Genomic DNA, 14972 nt, shown 5'->3' with positions numbered 1-14972 from the left:
CTGGATCCCACCTCTGAGAACAAGTCTCCTTACTACTGACAGGCAGAGCCAAAGCCAAGTCAGGGGAACCCAGCCCCACCGGTTTTGTATGGCAGCATGTTGTTTGTCCCTTAGTGATGACATCCAAGTGCCCATTCAGAGAGAAGAATACATTGCTGAGCATTGCTTTGAAGGTGGGCTGGCCTACATGCAGAATGAGCAAACCCAGAACACCAGTGGCAAATGCTCCAGTCAGGGGGATTGTATCTAGGTGATTGAGATGCCTTCCTAGCTCAATGTAATTGCTACAAGATACATGCCACTGCCATTCTGGGGCATTCTTTCCTTGATCTTTACTTTATGTCTTCACACACTGAGTAGGTAACTAGGCTTTCCCCTGACACTTTGGTCTCATGAGAACAAGGATCGTTTCCCTTATCTTGGTGGGGCAGGATTGGCTCCCTATCTCTGTCTGTCACCGACCTTGGGGCACCTCAGCTTCAGACTAGCTCTTTATCTCATTCCTTGGGAAAATGGGAGGGGGGGGGACTAACATCAGAATAAAGGGGACAGCAAAAGCCAGGTTTGCCAGAACTGGTTCTGTCAAGCTAGGTGCTTCAATGCCTATCAAAAAATGCTACTGATCAACAATAGAGAGTCTGCTATGGCTTCAAGGTTCGAGATCTAACAGCTCCTCCCTTCACCAGAGGAACATGTAAAATGTCTTCTTTCCATTGTTCACTTTGGACTGCAGAAGCACAGGGGAGGAGCTGCCAAGCAAATGGCAAGAGTCACTACCGGGACACGGCAGAACGTATTTTTTTCCTCCTCCTGGAAACTAATTTTTCTCCTTTGTTCCATTTGTTGCATTCAGAAGCGTTTCTTTTTCATGCTGCCAGGTTATTGCCCTGAATTAGAGAGTTTAGCCTGATCTCTCAGATCTCACAAGTTATGTCCAGCAAAAGGTCAGAAGGCTCTTTCCTTGAGAGCCCAGAGAGCAGCTGCCAGTCAGGGAAGGCAGGAGGGAGCTGGCTTAACCGGCACGGTCTGACTTGGTAGAAACAGCTTCCTACGTGCTGACAGGATTATTGTAACTCGCTTTATGCCGGCTTGCCTTTGACTGTGACCTGGAAACTTGCACTCACGCAACACGTGGCAGCCGGGCTCCTAGCTGGGGCATCTAGTCGGGACCCAATTACACCTGTACCATCTTGCTGTACCATCTTCACTGGCTGCCCATCGAGTTCCGGATCATCTTCAAAGTGTTGGTTTTAACCTCGGGCCTGCATATCTGAGGGACCGCATCTCTCTGTATTTCCCTGCTACTAGGTCCCTCCACTCCTCGGGGGAGAACCTATTGGAGGTCCCTGGGCCAAAAGACATCCTGCTCATTCCCGGTTGGTGACAAGGAGACGGGAATGATCAAATGTGCTTTGACTACTTCCCTTCCTGGCAACCTCCTGGCGCACCGGCCATGCATCAGACGGAGCCAGTCCTGCTCCGTTGCAACTGTGCTCTCAGCTCCCGAAAACTTGCGGGAAAGATAGGCACAGGGATACAACCTCCCATCCTCCCCTTTCTGCAATAGGGCCGCGTCCATAGCCTTGTCCAAAGTGTCAACGTGAACAACAAAGGGCTTGGAGGGGTTGCCGTGGTGTAAGAGGGGCTCCAACATGAAGGCGCGTTTGAGCGCCTGGAACGCTGCCTCGCATTCCGGCGACCACAGCAGTGGAGCCAAAGGCCTCGTCGCCACCGGCCCCTTCTCCTTTGTGCGTAGCAAATCAATGAGAGGGAGCGCCAGCCGGGCAAAGTCCAGTATAAAATCCCAATAGAAGTTGGCAAAGCCCAGGAATGACTGCAACTGATGACTGGTGTGGGGCTCCTGCCACTGCACCACATCTCGAACCTTACCCGGGTCCATCTCCAACCCCCGGCTGGAGATCCGGCAACCCAGAAAGTCTAGCTGCTCCTTATGAAAGTCACATTTGGAAAGCTTCACGAACAGGTCTTTGTCGAGGGGTCGCTGTAGCACAGCCTGCACAGTTGCAACGTGCTCCTCCTCCGACTGGGAGTAAATTAGTACATCGTCCAAATACACTACCACCCCCTTGAACAGAAAATCCTGGAGCACCTGATTTATCAAACACATGAAAGTCCCGGGCACCCCGGATAATCCAAACGGGAGGACGTGGTAGGCAAACTGGCCTAGCCTCGTGTTGAAAGCCATCAGGTTCTCGAAGCCCTTGGCAATCCGCACCCGGTAGTAGGCTTCCCGCAAGTCCATCTTAGTGAAAATCTTGCCCTCGCCTAAGCAACTTAGTAAGTCCTTGATCAGTGGGAGGGGGTACTTGTTACAAGCGGAGACTGCGTTCAGTCCCCGATAGTCAGTACACAAGCGTAGGGAGCCATCCTTTTTCCGCATGAACAGGACAGGCACAGCAAAGTCACTGGTCACCCATTTCATGAAGCCCCATTTCAAGTTTTTGTCCAAAAACTCCTGAAGTGCCTGGGCTTCCGATGGACTCATGGGGTAAAGATGGCTTCTCGGGAGCTTAGCCTCAGGGAGTAACTCGATCTTACAGTCAGTCTTACGGTGGGGCGGCAGCTTGTCGCACTCCGTCTCCTTGAACACCCTCCGGAGGTCCCAGTAGAGTCGAGGGATGGCCGAGACATCCAGTGCACCCCCAGCCACCACGTGGGAGATCCCCGCCTGCATCGGAGGGGGACCAGACATATGGTTGCCGCAAGGGGGGTCAACAAATCAAATAGAGTTGGAGGACCAGGAGATATCCGGATCATGGCCCCACAACCAAGGCACCCCAGCACCAGGGAATATTTGGCCACCTCCGCAATGGTGAAGTGCTGCTCCTCCCAGTGCCCCCCACATTGGAGCAGGACTGGCTCCGTCCGACCGGTGCGCCAGGAGGTTGCCAGGAAGGGAAGAGGGAAACGGGAAAGCATTTACAGGAAAACATTTGCAATTCCCACACAGCAAGACATCTAGGCACTGACAGGCATGGCCCTGACATTCCGCCCCCCCCCCTTAAGACCTCCCCCTATCCTGGGCGATCGGGGTAAGCCCGGTGAAACACCTTCACTAAGCGAGGGGCTTGAACATGTTCAGAATCAACCCACTTGTTGTCCCCAGCTGGGAAATGAGTCCACACGATCAAATACTGGAAAAAGTCCCACTCCCTTTTCAGAGCCCTCAGGCACTCACTTAGTTTTCTGAGGCAGTTAAAGGTTTGTGGCTTTAAACAGGGACCCTGCTAAACTTCATTAGGCGTAGTGGCTAAGAGCAATGGCTAAGAGCAGGTGCACTCTGATCTGGAGGAACCGGGTTTGATTCCCAGCCCTGCCGCCTGAGCTGTGGAGGCTTATCTGAGGAATTCAGATTAGCCTGTACACTCCCACACACGCCAGCTGGGTGACCTTGGGCTAGTCACAGCTTCTCGGAGCTCTCTCAACCCCACTCACCTCACAGGGTGTTTGTTGTGAGGGGGGAAGGGCAAGGAGATTGTAAGCCCCTTTGAGTCTCCTACAGGAGAGAAAGAGGGATATAAATCCAAACTCCTCCTCCTCCTCCTCCTCCTCCTCCTCCTCCTCCTCCTCTTCTTCTTCTTCTTCTTCTTCTTCTTCTTCTTCTTCTTCTTCTTCTTCTTCTTCTTCTTCTTCTTCTTCTTCTTCTTCTTCTTCTTCTTCTTCTTCTTCTTCTTCTTCTTCTTCTTCTTCTTCTTCTTCTATGTGAAAGAAGGCACATGGATCAAGCACCCATTGGCACATTCACACATGCAGGGAGCAGCTCTGCACACCCCCTAGAACTATCTGCCATTTTGTGCCACCATTTTTTCCCCTAGGGCTGGGCCAGCTTAACCTCTAAAGATAGGAAGAAACGTGCTCATCAAACTTGGTGGCAGGCCCCGAAGGTCCCTGATTGGCCGTGCGCCTCTAACCCAGCCTCACTGTGTGCTAGGGATGCATACCTGCTCTTTACATTTTGTGGGTTGGATCCAGCTCATTTCTTCACTCAACAGCCCTCAGGTCCCCTCCAGCCTTACGTGTTTAGCTTATGAAGCCAACATCCACAAACAATTGCAAAGTGACTTTGCTCAGGCTCCCAGCTTCCGGTTCTGAAGGGGTGGGTTGTTTCCCCATCAGATTAAACCCCACCACCTCCCACTGCAGAAAAATAAGATCTTTGAGAGAATCTAAAGAAATCTGAGCCAAGAATAGTCAGGTTTTTTTTAATGCAACAGCATTCAACATGTGCAGAGTGCTTTTCCACAATGGCCACCCACACATCTGCTTCCTGTGTATGAGGGGATAATTTCTAGGGTAGAAGCAGTGAGTTCCAGGGAGATGAAACTTGGGATTTTAGTAATTAAAACACTTATTAATTGACATCTCTCTTACCCTTCAGCTTTCCTGACAGACTTTTGAATTTTACCTCCTTAGTCTTATGCCCTGCAAGTCTTTTTGAGAGAGAAGGTAGGACTGCAAAAACACAAAACATTCCAAATACGATCCTAAGTAAATAGTCTTCCCCTGGAGAGCTGGCAGGGCACAACACTGCAGGTGCATCCCAAGATTTCTACATGGATCTGCTGGCAGCATCCGCTGCGCCCATAGAAAGGAAAGGGCAGCAACAATAAGCAGTAAGGCCCCTTCCGCACATGCAAAATAATGCATTTTCAAACCACTTTCACAACTGTTTGCAAGTGGATTTTGCTATTCCGCACAGCTTCAAAGAGCACTGAAAGCAGTTTGAAAGTGCATTACTCTGCATGTGCGGAATGAGCCTAAGAGATCAAGTACATTTTACATTTAGTACACATTTCATTTCCATATCGTTTTGTACGGACTGTTCAGTGGCCCACCTTTTCAAAGCTGCATGACTTGGACAACACACAGACACCAGGTGAGACCCGCTATTCCAGTGGTTCTCAACCTGGGGGTCGGGACCCCTTTGGAGGTCGAACGACCCTTTCACAGGGGTCGCCTAAGACTCTCTGCATCAGTGTTCTCCATCTGTAAAATGGATAAATGTTAGGGTTGGGGATCACCACAACATGAGGAACTGTATTAAAGGGTCGTGGCATTAGGAAGGTTGAGAACCACTGCGCTATTCAGTGAGACGTGACCAGAATGCATCCCCTGGCATTATTAGTCCCCGTGCATCTCTGGGATGGGAGGGCACAGCCCTGTTGCCCCTTGTGCAGGGTTGCCAACATCCAGGTAGGACTTGAAGATCCCCTGGAAATCGCAAATGGCTTCTAGATAACAACGATCCATTCCTCTGGAGCCTCCCCCACCCCCCCCACCCCCAGGCTCTAGCCTTCATTTGTAGAAATGTCCCAGCCCAGAGTTGGCAACCCCAAAAATTCAGCTACTCCACACTCAGACGTTTCTGGCTGTGGGCCTGTGGACAGCCTGATGAGCCCCTTACAATCGGCACCCCCTCCCCCTCCCAGAAACCCCCGAAATTGCATTCCTGGAAGAGAAGAGACGCATTTTCACTGTCAAGTTTATCCAGCTGCTTCTGCTTGAAATTCTGTATTTTTCTTTCTGATCTATGACTTCCTGAAGAGGGCTGGTGAAAGTAATAATTCCTTTCAATTCATCACATTAATGCAGCCAGCAAGATAAGTTCCCGGGATGGGGAAATGTATACACAGAGGATTGGTTAAAGGGTGGACACCGAGGTTACGGCACACCTCTCCCATCATGGAGGGCCCCACCTGCCATACCTGGTTGGGTTTTTTTCCTTGTTTGCCATGGAACCAGCCGAAGTCATGTGACTATCATCACATCACATTTACTGGGGCTTTTAGACAAAGGTGAGCTTAGGGTCAGAGCCAGATAACTTCACTAAATTGTTGAGGTCAGATAATTGGGGGGAAAACACAGAGAATTCTTGGCAGATCATCCTTTTTTCTTTCTTTCTTTTTTTGAGGTCAGATAATTGGGAGGGAAAACGTAGAGATTTCTTGGCAGATCATCCTTTCGGAGGGAGTAATCTTCTGTTACCCAAAATGAAACACCTGCAGTTTACTTCCCTTCTGTTCTCCCCATGGATTAATATTTCTTTTCTTTATGAATCATCAGCATTCTCAGAGCTGGTATGCTTGTGATAAATGACATATTTACAATAAGTGCAATAATTATTCCTGATTAATTCCCTCTGCTGAGCTGATGTGCGACAAAGGAACACCAGAGAGCATTTGTGCATGAAATTATACACAAATACAAAGATGAAAAGCTTTCAAAGCCATTAACTGAGACAAACTGAATGGATGGGATCAAGCATGCCAGTCCTTTTGTTAGCTGCCCATGGATTTTATGCCACAGGTTTTATTTGGACAGTCCTTTCTTTCCATGAACACACATTCTGTCTCACAGACAAGGGCATTTGTGCCCTCACAAAAGTATCCATGAACTGTAAGCCTTATATCATCCAATCAGGCAATTCTAACAATACCATGTGACAAATTGATGACATACAGCAAACAAAAAGAATAAATTGGAGCATAAACTAATTTGTTCCCATACATTCTTCTCTGCAAGTTCTGATGCCAAATATTTTCCAGATACTTCCCAGATATTGAAATATTTGCTGTATATTTTCTGACTGTATTTGGTGCAATATGGAGTCTGATTTCAATATTTCCACGTAATATTACATATGTAGTATTTGATAGTCCTTCAGGGTTGCAATGGTATTTAACTTTATTTAATATAGTTCACATGTAAGTCCTTTAGCATCTGACAGCTTATAAGAACTGATATTTAAGTGCCATCCAAACAAATCAAAAAGCCCATTACTTCCACAGAATGCCAATTTCAAGATCTCACATACATTTTTGGTATTATTAAATTGTATGATACTGCAGCTACGGGTGGTGTCTAAGAGGTGGCGTGAATGTTTAAGACTACCTAGTATGGTCTGGAAGTGAAAGCTGCACAGAGAGCAGTGGGGAGGAACAAATCACCAGGAGCAGATGGGATATAGGAAGAGCTTTTCCAAGCCACAGAAATGCAATCCACCAGAATCTTAATAAGAATATGCCAACAAATACGGATAACAAAACAATGCCCCACAGGGTGGAAACAGTCAGTTTACAATCCAAATCCAAAAAAAGGAGATGTCAAAGACTGAAGCAACTGCTGGGCCATCACATTCATTTCTCACATGAGTAAAGCGATGATCAAATGTGACAAAGACTGTTACTATACATGGAATGAGAAATGCCTGGTGCTCAAGTTGAATTCAGAAAAGGAAGAGGCACTAGAGATCATAGTGCACATTTGTGATGGTTGCTGGAGCATACAGGAGAATTTAAAAGAAAAACAGCTTGTGTTTCATGGACTATAGCAAAGTTTTTGACTGTGTGGATGATGAAAAGCTATGGAAATGGTTGTGCCTCAGCATCTGATTGTTTTGATGCACAACCTGGACAAGAGGCTACTGTTAGGACAGGACGTGGAGAAAAAGAACGGTTTACAACTGGTAAAGGTGTCAGACAAGCATGTATTTTATCTCCCTATCTCTTCAATCGGTATGCAGAACACATCACAAGGAAACCTGGATCAGATTTAGACAAAGATGGAGTGAAAATTGGTGGAAGAAGTATTAATATTTTGAATAAGACAGATGACACGATATTAACTGGCAGAAAATAGCAAAAACTTAAAACAACTACTGCTGAAGGTTAAAGCAGAAAAGGCCAAAATAGGACTGCAGCTAAACATCCAGAAGACAAAAATCTACTGGGGAATCACTCAACTTTAAGGCTGACAATGCGGCCACTGAGATTGTCATAGCACGGTTCTAAGATGGCATCGAGCTAACAGCAGCTGCTGAGCTCTCTTCGCTGAATCAACTTTTAATCTTTATTTTGCCTCTCACTCTCCACCTTTTTCAGGCATAGTTTATTGTTGTGGCAGCTGAAGGTCAACAAATGCTCTCCCTCTGATTCAGCTGAGATTGTCCAGGATTTTCTGTTCTTTGGCTCCGTCATCAACCAAAAGAGAGACCGCAATCAAGAAATCAGAAGGGGATGGAGACTAGCAAGGGCAACCATGAAGGAGCTAGAAAAGATTCTTGAATGTAAGGATGTGTCACTCGCTGGCAGTGAAGGACAAGTTAATTCATGGCATCGTGTTCTCTATTACTATGTGTGGGTGTGAAAGCTGGACAATGAAGAAAGCTGACAAGAAGAAAGTAGATTCCTTCGAAATGTGGAGTTGGAGGAGAATTTTGTGGATACCACCAAAGATGGCTCTAGATCAAATCAAGCCTGAACTGTCCGTAGACACTAAAAGGACTAAACTTCAGGTTATTGTACTTTGGTCATATCATGGGAAGACAAGAGTCCCTGGAAAAGACAATAATGCTAGGAAAAGTGGAGGGCAGCAGGAAAATAGGAAGACCCAACATTGACTCACTCAAGGAAGCCAAAGCCCTCAGTCTGCAAGACCATAGCAAGGCTGACACCTGTAGGACTCTTTGGAGGACATCGCTTCATAAGGTTGCCATGAGTTAGAAGCGACTTGATGGCACTTAACACACACACAGAGTTACGTTTGTGGAACAGATGCAGTTTGGATGTGGATTACTATTCGGTTGCTCTTTATTTCTACTCTCTGTATCCAACACTTCATCTACATGTCATGTCTTCACCTGCCACTGAATTTTTGACACAACTCAAGTCCATTTTCTCTTTGCTCACTCTTTTCCGAGGCACGACTTAACTAAAGGACAAGCGAAGTAAAAAAGAGATGACATTGGGCGATTAATCCTGGGATAGTCACCCAAAATATCCAGGTTTCCCCGCGATCTCCCCACTGCCGAACCACGGAACACAGATCAAGCCCGGCTCTGTCGCTCCCCCTCCCCCTTATCCTGCATTTCCCCGGTTGCTTGTGCAACTTTTGGGCAAAACACGTTACCAATCCGCATCGGTGGGGATGTTCAGGGGCCTGATGTAGTTCAATTTCCCGCCATTCACAATGACACAAATGCTGCCAGCCAATCAGAGTGTGGCGACCTGTGTGCGGTGCACACACAATTTTTTAAAATCTCATTTGGTTTCATTTTGCCCGGCTTCTTCTGTTTCAGTCTAACATTTAACCACCTCTCTGACGAGCGAACGAGAGCAAGGGGACACTCAGAGGGGGTGCCTTGCTCACAGTCTCACGTCTTCACCGGCTGACGTGATGCATGAAGAAAAGTTCCCGCCCCAACACGGCACGACAGCCAATCAGGAGAGACCTGCCAAGACCCGCCAAATCGATTGCGTGGCAGTGGGGATTGTTGCATTTCTGGAATCTGATGCAGGCAGTGGTGGGATCCAAAAATTTTAGTAACAGGCTCCCGTGGTGGTGGGATTCAAAGAGTGGCGTAGCGCCAATGGGGCTGGGCGGGGCACGACGGGGGCGTGGCCGGGCATTCCAGGGTGGGACATTGCTGGGCGGGGCTGTGGCAAGGACGCAGCTGCTGCGCTGGTCCTTGGGCGGGAAACGAATGCACGCAGGCGCAGGCTGCCACACACGCTGGTGCACCTGCTGCTAGACTGCTTCAAGTTCTGCACGCTACTGCTGAATAGCGGAGGAGGGGCGTAACTAAGGCAAAAATCACGTGGCAAAATCACCAATTAGTAACCCTGTTTCGGCACACACAAATAATTAGTAACCTACTCTCGGGAACCTGTGAGAACCTGTTGGATCCCACCTCTGGATGCAGGCCTACAAGTCTTCCCTGGAAAAATGGTGCAATAAGGATGTTGAATCCACAATGAAAAGTTGTGGTTCATTTTGAAACTTGGATTAATCTACTTTTAATTTTCAGTGGGAAATCGCCCACTGCCTCTGAGCAGGCGGAGAGTACAAAGTATCACTGAAAAAGTAGAAAGGGAAATATGGGAAATATTGGGAAACCACTTCCATATCAGAAGGGGAAATTTCGAAATTACCTGGGAGTCTTGACATCAGTTTTTCTATAAATTAAGAAGAAGAAGAGTTTGGATTTATATCCCCCCTTTCTCTCCTGCAGGAGACTCAAAGGGGCTGACAATCTCCTTGCCCTTCCTCCCTCACAACAAACACCCTGTGAGGCAGGTGGGGCTGAGAGAGCTCCAAGAAGCTGTGACTAGCCCAAGGTCACCCAGCTGACGTGTATGGGAGTGCACAGGCTAATCTGAATTCCCCAGATAAGCCTCCATAGCTCAAGTGGCAGAGCGGGGAATCAAACCCGGTTCCTCCAGATCAGAGTGCACCTGCTCTTAGCCACTACGCCACTGTTGCTCCTTAAGCATGTAGTTGATGTCTTTGCCCCTCCCAGCTGGTTCCTTTCCACAGCAGTACAGAAGCCTCGAAGGCTGCCAGTGTCTTGCTGGGTCCTAATGTCCTGCAGTTTCCCCTCACACACAATTTCTCCTTCCCTGCAAACCTGAAGAACATCCTGGTGGACGGGGGCCTCCATCACACCTCTGTGGCATCCATCAACTATCAATTTCAGCTTTCAGAACAGATAACCATCATCCTTTCCATCTGTATATTTATCGTACCTCTGGGTTCATGTGAACAAACCGTCCGGCCTGTATCAGCACATTATTCTTGGTTTGCTTGGAAAACGGAAGCAGAGAAATAAGCAGTAGAGTTATCCTGCTATATCAGATGCTCACCCAACACAACCAGATGACTGGTGAGGTTTTCATAGAGGCCATGTTTAGTGTTGCTTAAGGAGATGGTATAGTTCCCATCATGCTTTGCTCTCAGATCCCTTATGACCAGTCTGTACTTCAGAGGATCCAGTTCGTAGCAGGAGCTGTTCTCTGCAATTAGCTTGCCATCCTTGTACCTATTTTGAACAGCAAGGAAGACGAGTCAAAGATGGTGGAGAAAAGCAATGTGGCACACTCCCACCACAAGAACCATTTACATTCTCCTTAAACTTAGAGCCGAGTTAGATTTCACTTTCACCAAAGGGACTCAAGTCATCACAGCAAAAATGCCTCCGTCCAGTGGTAGGGGAACTCTGCCATGTGCAGGACCCACCATGAAGCTAGTCCTCAAGATCCCATTGTGGAGGCTGACAATTCCATGGCTGGGGAGGATCAGTGACCCTCACTGCACACAGTAGCCCAGGATCCCTCCGTGAAATGACGCCAATACAAGTGCAGGAGGTAAGGAAACAGGGTGCCCCCCCTTCCCTCAGCCCGGGTATGTCGATTCTTATACTGAACTCCTCCAATCTGGTAATTTTTGTCCACATGGTTGCGAGGGTGGATGAGGGGCTTAGACAAGATGCTGTCTAGTGCCCCCCTCAGTTAACTTTAAAGAAGTATGGCCGTTTCCCCACTTTTAAAATGACGTCCGTTTCGTCTGGTCCAGGACCTTTTTAGCGCGAGGGTCGTGTTCCCCGGGCTTCCCCACTGCCCCGCGCCCTGTGCGGGGTCATCAAAAGGTGCCGTTTTGAGCAGCGCCAGAATGACCCGCGCTGAGGGGGCGCAAGAGCAACAGAGTCGGGGGGGCTGCGTTTTAGCCACCCCTGTAGTGGGGAGTGCAGTTGGACCCCACGCTACTCGGCGAGAGTAGCGCGCAGCAAACAGTGAGTGGGGAAAGGGCCTATGAGAGAGGAACTGGCACACAACATTCTCCAGGCCCAGGTTGTTTGGGGGCACCTAAAAAGTCCCCTGGCCTCCTTTTCCTCTCAGGCCTTTTATCCAGCACGATGCCTGCAGGGACCGGGTTTAGTCTAGAAAGCTCTCTAGAGAACTGTAACTACTCTTTTTAATCCTTCGCATGACATAAGACCAGGGGAACTGTTCTGCTGCATAAAAAGAGGACTTCCCTCCCCCCCCCCCCCGCTGTGCTGTGTTTTTGCCAGGTAAAGTGAAACGAGCAATTATGGACTCTTGCAAAGGTTTCCCACCCCACTGAGTTCTTTCCCTCCTCTCTCCCCTTCAAATGTGGGTGGGAGGGACAAAGGCAGTGTTTTTCTTTCAGAGGCCTGTGGAGAATTTCCGTAGCGTTGTTGGAGGATGCAATCTACATCTGACGGTTTGCAAACAGAGTTTGGTCCATCCCCACCCCATTCGCTCTGAGTCTGCCTTTTCCTCATTGGTCCAAAGGACCACCTTGATACTGACCAGGTCACATTTGGGCGTGGGAAAGCGTCGACCTTCCAAGCCAGCCTCAGCATCTTCTGCCCGGCCTTCGCCTCGTACTTCTGCTCTTTCCTGTAGAAAACCTTGAGGAAAGGTTCCCCTCAAGCAAAGAAGAGAAAGAGTCGGCATTGGTTTGTGGTTGCAAAAGAATCTTGAAGTCACAGATCAAATCAGTGGGACAAAACAGAAGTGTCCTTCCCAGTCCCAGCAGGGAAGGAGACAGCAGTCAACCAGAAGTTTCCAGAAGACAAAAGAAGCAAAATGCCAATTGCCAGGCCTTTCAGCTGCCCCCGTGTCTGTGCTTCACTTCTGTGCAGCTGTATGTGCACAAATGACGCATTTGCATTTGGATCTCCATCTACGCAACTGCAGTATCATAAATTCTCAATTCAGGTAATGGTGGTAGACAGTGCCCTCAAATCACAGCTGACTTGGGGCCACCAAGTAGGTTGTTCAGGCAAGAGACCAACAGAGGTAGTTTGCCACTGATTGCCTCTGCATGGTGACCCTGGGCTTTCCTGTCTCTGCGTAATGACTCTGGACTTCCCTGACAGCCGGCGTGGTGTTTGTTGGTTTGTTGGTTTCCTTGATGTCTAGGCCACTCTTCCTAGAAATTGGGCTCAGGAGGCTTACAGCGAACAATTAAAACAATCAATAAAACCCAAAATAATTCCGATACCAGTGGTGGTGAACCTTTGGCACTCCAGATGTTATGGACTACAATTCCCATCAGCCCCTGCCAGCATGGCCAATTGGCCATGCTGGAAGGGGCTGATGGGAATTGTAGTTCATAACATCTGGAGTGCCAAAGGTTCACCACCACGGCGATAGGCCCTGGTGCACCTTAAAATTTACAAGGGATTGTACTCAATGCCATCCTCTAGGCCAGTGGTGGCGAACCAATTGGCCATGCTGGCAAGGGCTGATGGGAATTGCAGTCCACAACATCTGGAGTGCCAAAGGTTCGCCACCACGGCTCTAGGCAGAGGGGAAGGGGAAAAGGAGGCCAGCAAGATGGAAAAGAGCAGCGTACAGCAATCTGGAGAATCAGCGTTGATTCCCCACTCCTCCATGTGAAGCCTGCTGGGTGCCCATGGCCCAGTCACAGTTCTCTCAGAACTCCCTCAGCCCCACAGACACCTCACAAGGTGCCTGTGGTGGGGAGGAGGACTGAAGGCAACTGGAAGCTGCTTTGAGCCGCCTTAAAGGGTAGTGAAAAGCAAGGTATAGAGACCAACTCTTGTTGTTGTTGTTGTACTGATCAGGGCCGACCATGCTTAGCTTCCAACATCTGGCAAAATCAGGCTAACTTGAGCCATCCAGGCCAGGTCCAGTTAGGCTGGTAGCTATATTTTAAAACAACAACTTGGACGCCTTATTGGCATTGTCACATTGCCCGATGGTTTACACAGCCCATCCTAATAGTGGCCTGAAGGAAACCAGGAAGAAAAGCATTGCAGCTTCCCAGAATACAGACATCATCCAGATGATTTTGGACTCGGGTCTGCCTAGCTCTAGTCCAGCCTAGCTACGGTGCATGCATCCCTGCTAAAATGGAGCCAGAGTCCCCTGCATTTGGAAGAGCCCATTCGCTGTGTTTCTGGATGCGTTGCTGTTTTGGGCTTGTCTCCTGCCTGGAAGGAGGCAAGCCAGAGCAATGACTCATGCAGAGATACAGCGGACCACCTCCTCTGAAGAAGACACGCACTCTGCACTTCTTGGAGGAAAGGAGTGATAAAGTATTTGTCTCTTCCCTCCTTCAAAGGTAGGTTAGGCTGAGATGACTGGCCCCCCCAATTCACAACATGGCCCAGCAGAGATCTGAACCCAGATCTCCCCAGCAGCCCTAGTCTGACACACTCCAACCACCCTGCCACACTCTTGCTCAGCGAGCCTCAGAGGGCCACGGGAAGGAATGGAGAACAAGTCCCTATGCCATCTGCATTTGAACACTCACGAGGTTTACACATTACAGAATACATTGTTTGGGTCTGGGGTCCTCACCCTGTGTCTCGGGTGATGGTCAGGTGTGAGTCGCTGCTTTTCCTCAATTCCCAGTTCAGACAATGTCAAAGTGGAAAAGGGACTTGAGCCTTCCCCCCAGACCCATTTTTTCAACATGACATGATCTGGTGGGGGAGACTATTTGGTCTGCCAGGAAAACGCAATATTGTCTACTCAGACCCGTGGTGGCGAACCTTTGGCACTCCAGATGTTATGGACTACAATTCCCATCAGCCTCTGCCAGCATGGCTGACGGGAATTGTAGTCCATAACATCTGGAGTGCCAAAGGTTCGCCACCACTGACTCAGACTGTCAACGGCAGAGGTCTTTCACATCACCTGTCACTTGATCCTCTTAACTGGTGGCACCAGGGATTGAAACCGGGACCTTTTGGATGCCAAGCACTGAGGCGCAGCCCTGATTCCAGAGACAAGTGGCACGAGAGAGGCCTGTACAATAGGCATTTCTGACCACGGCAGTTTTCCAATCTAGACAGGCTGCAATATGTCAAATTCCATCTTACTGTATACTGTGACCGTGACGTTGGTCTCCAGTGCCTTCGTGTTATTGGCGACTCGTCCGGTGCACACGTATAGGCCTTTGTCTTCCATCGAAATGTTTGGGATGGTCACATTGCTGGTGCCTTTATACACTGGCTCACTTTGGTCCAAAGCTTTTACGGGTTTATGCACCTAAAAGGGAGAGAAGAGCGCCGTGTCAACCATGCTGTAGGCAGCCGCCCGAAGCCAGCCCCTGCGGAGGCTGGGGAAGGCAGGGAAGAGCAGGCTGAATCAATACATGACCACCTGCAGTGAAGAAAC

At 48.8% G+C, this 14972-nt stretch overlaps 1 protein-coding gene across 2 annotated transcripts in view; it reads right to left on the bottom strand.

Annotated features, from left to right (window-relative positions):
• The window catches only part of LOC125442741 (vascular endothelial growth factor receptor kdr-like), a 264688-nt gene that overhangs the window by 130855 nt on the left and 118861 nt on the right, over positions 1-14972 (bottom strand). For both annotated transcript variants that reach the window (XM_048514384.1, XM_048514385.1), the window contains exons 7-9: positions 14675-14843; positions 12129-12246; positions 10662-10837 (exon numbers count right to left, since the gene is read on the bottom strand). In XM_048514384.1, coding sequence (XP_048370341.1) covers positions 10662-10837; positions 12129-12246; positions 14675-14843 — 463 coding nt within the window. The remainder of the gene's footprint in view (positions 1-10661; positions 10838-12128; positions 12247-14674; positions 14844-14972) is intronic.

This window comes from Sphaerodactylus townsendi, linkage group LG13 (assembly GCF_021028975.2).
Source record: "Sphaerodactylus townsendi isolate TG3544 linkage group LG13, MPM_Stown_v2.3, whole genome shotgun sequence".
NCBI classification, from domain to species: Eukaryota; Metazoa; Chordata; class Lepidosauria; order Squamata; family Sphaerodactylidae; genus Sphaerodactylus; species Sphaerodactylus townsendi.
The sequence above is the reverse complement of the archived record's forward strand: the minus strand, read 5'-3'. Positions and strand labels throughout refer to the sequence as shown.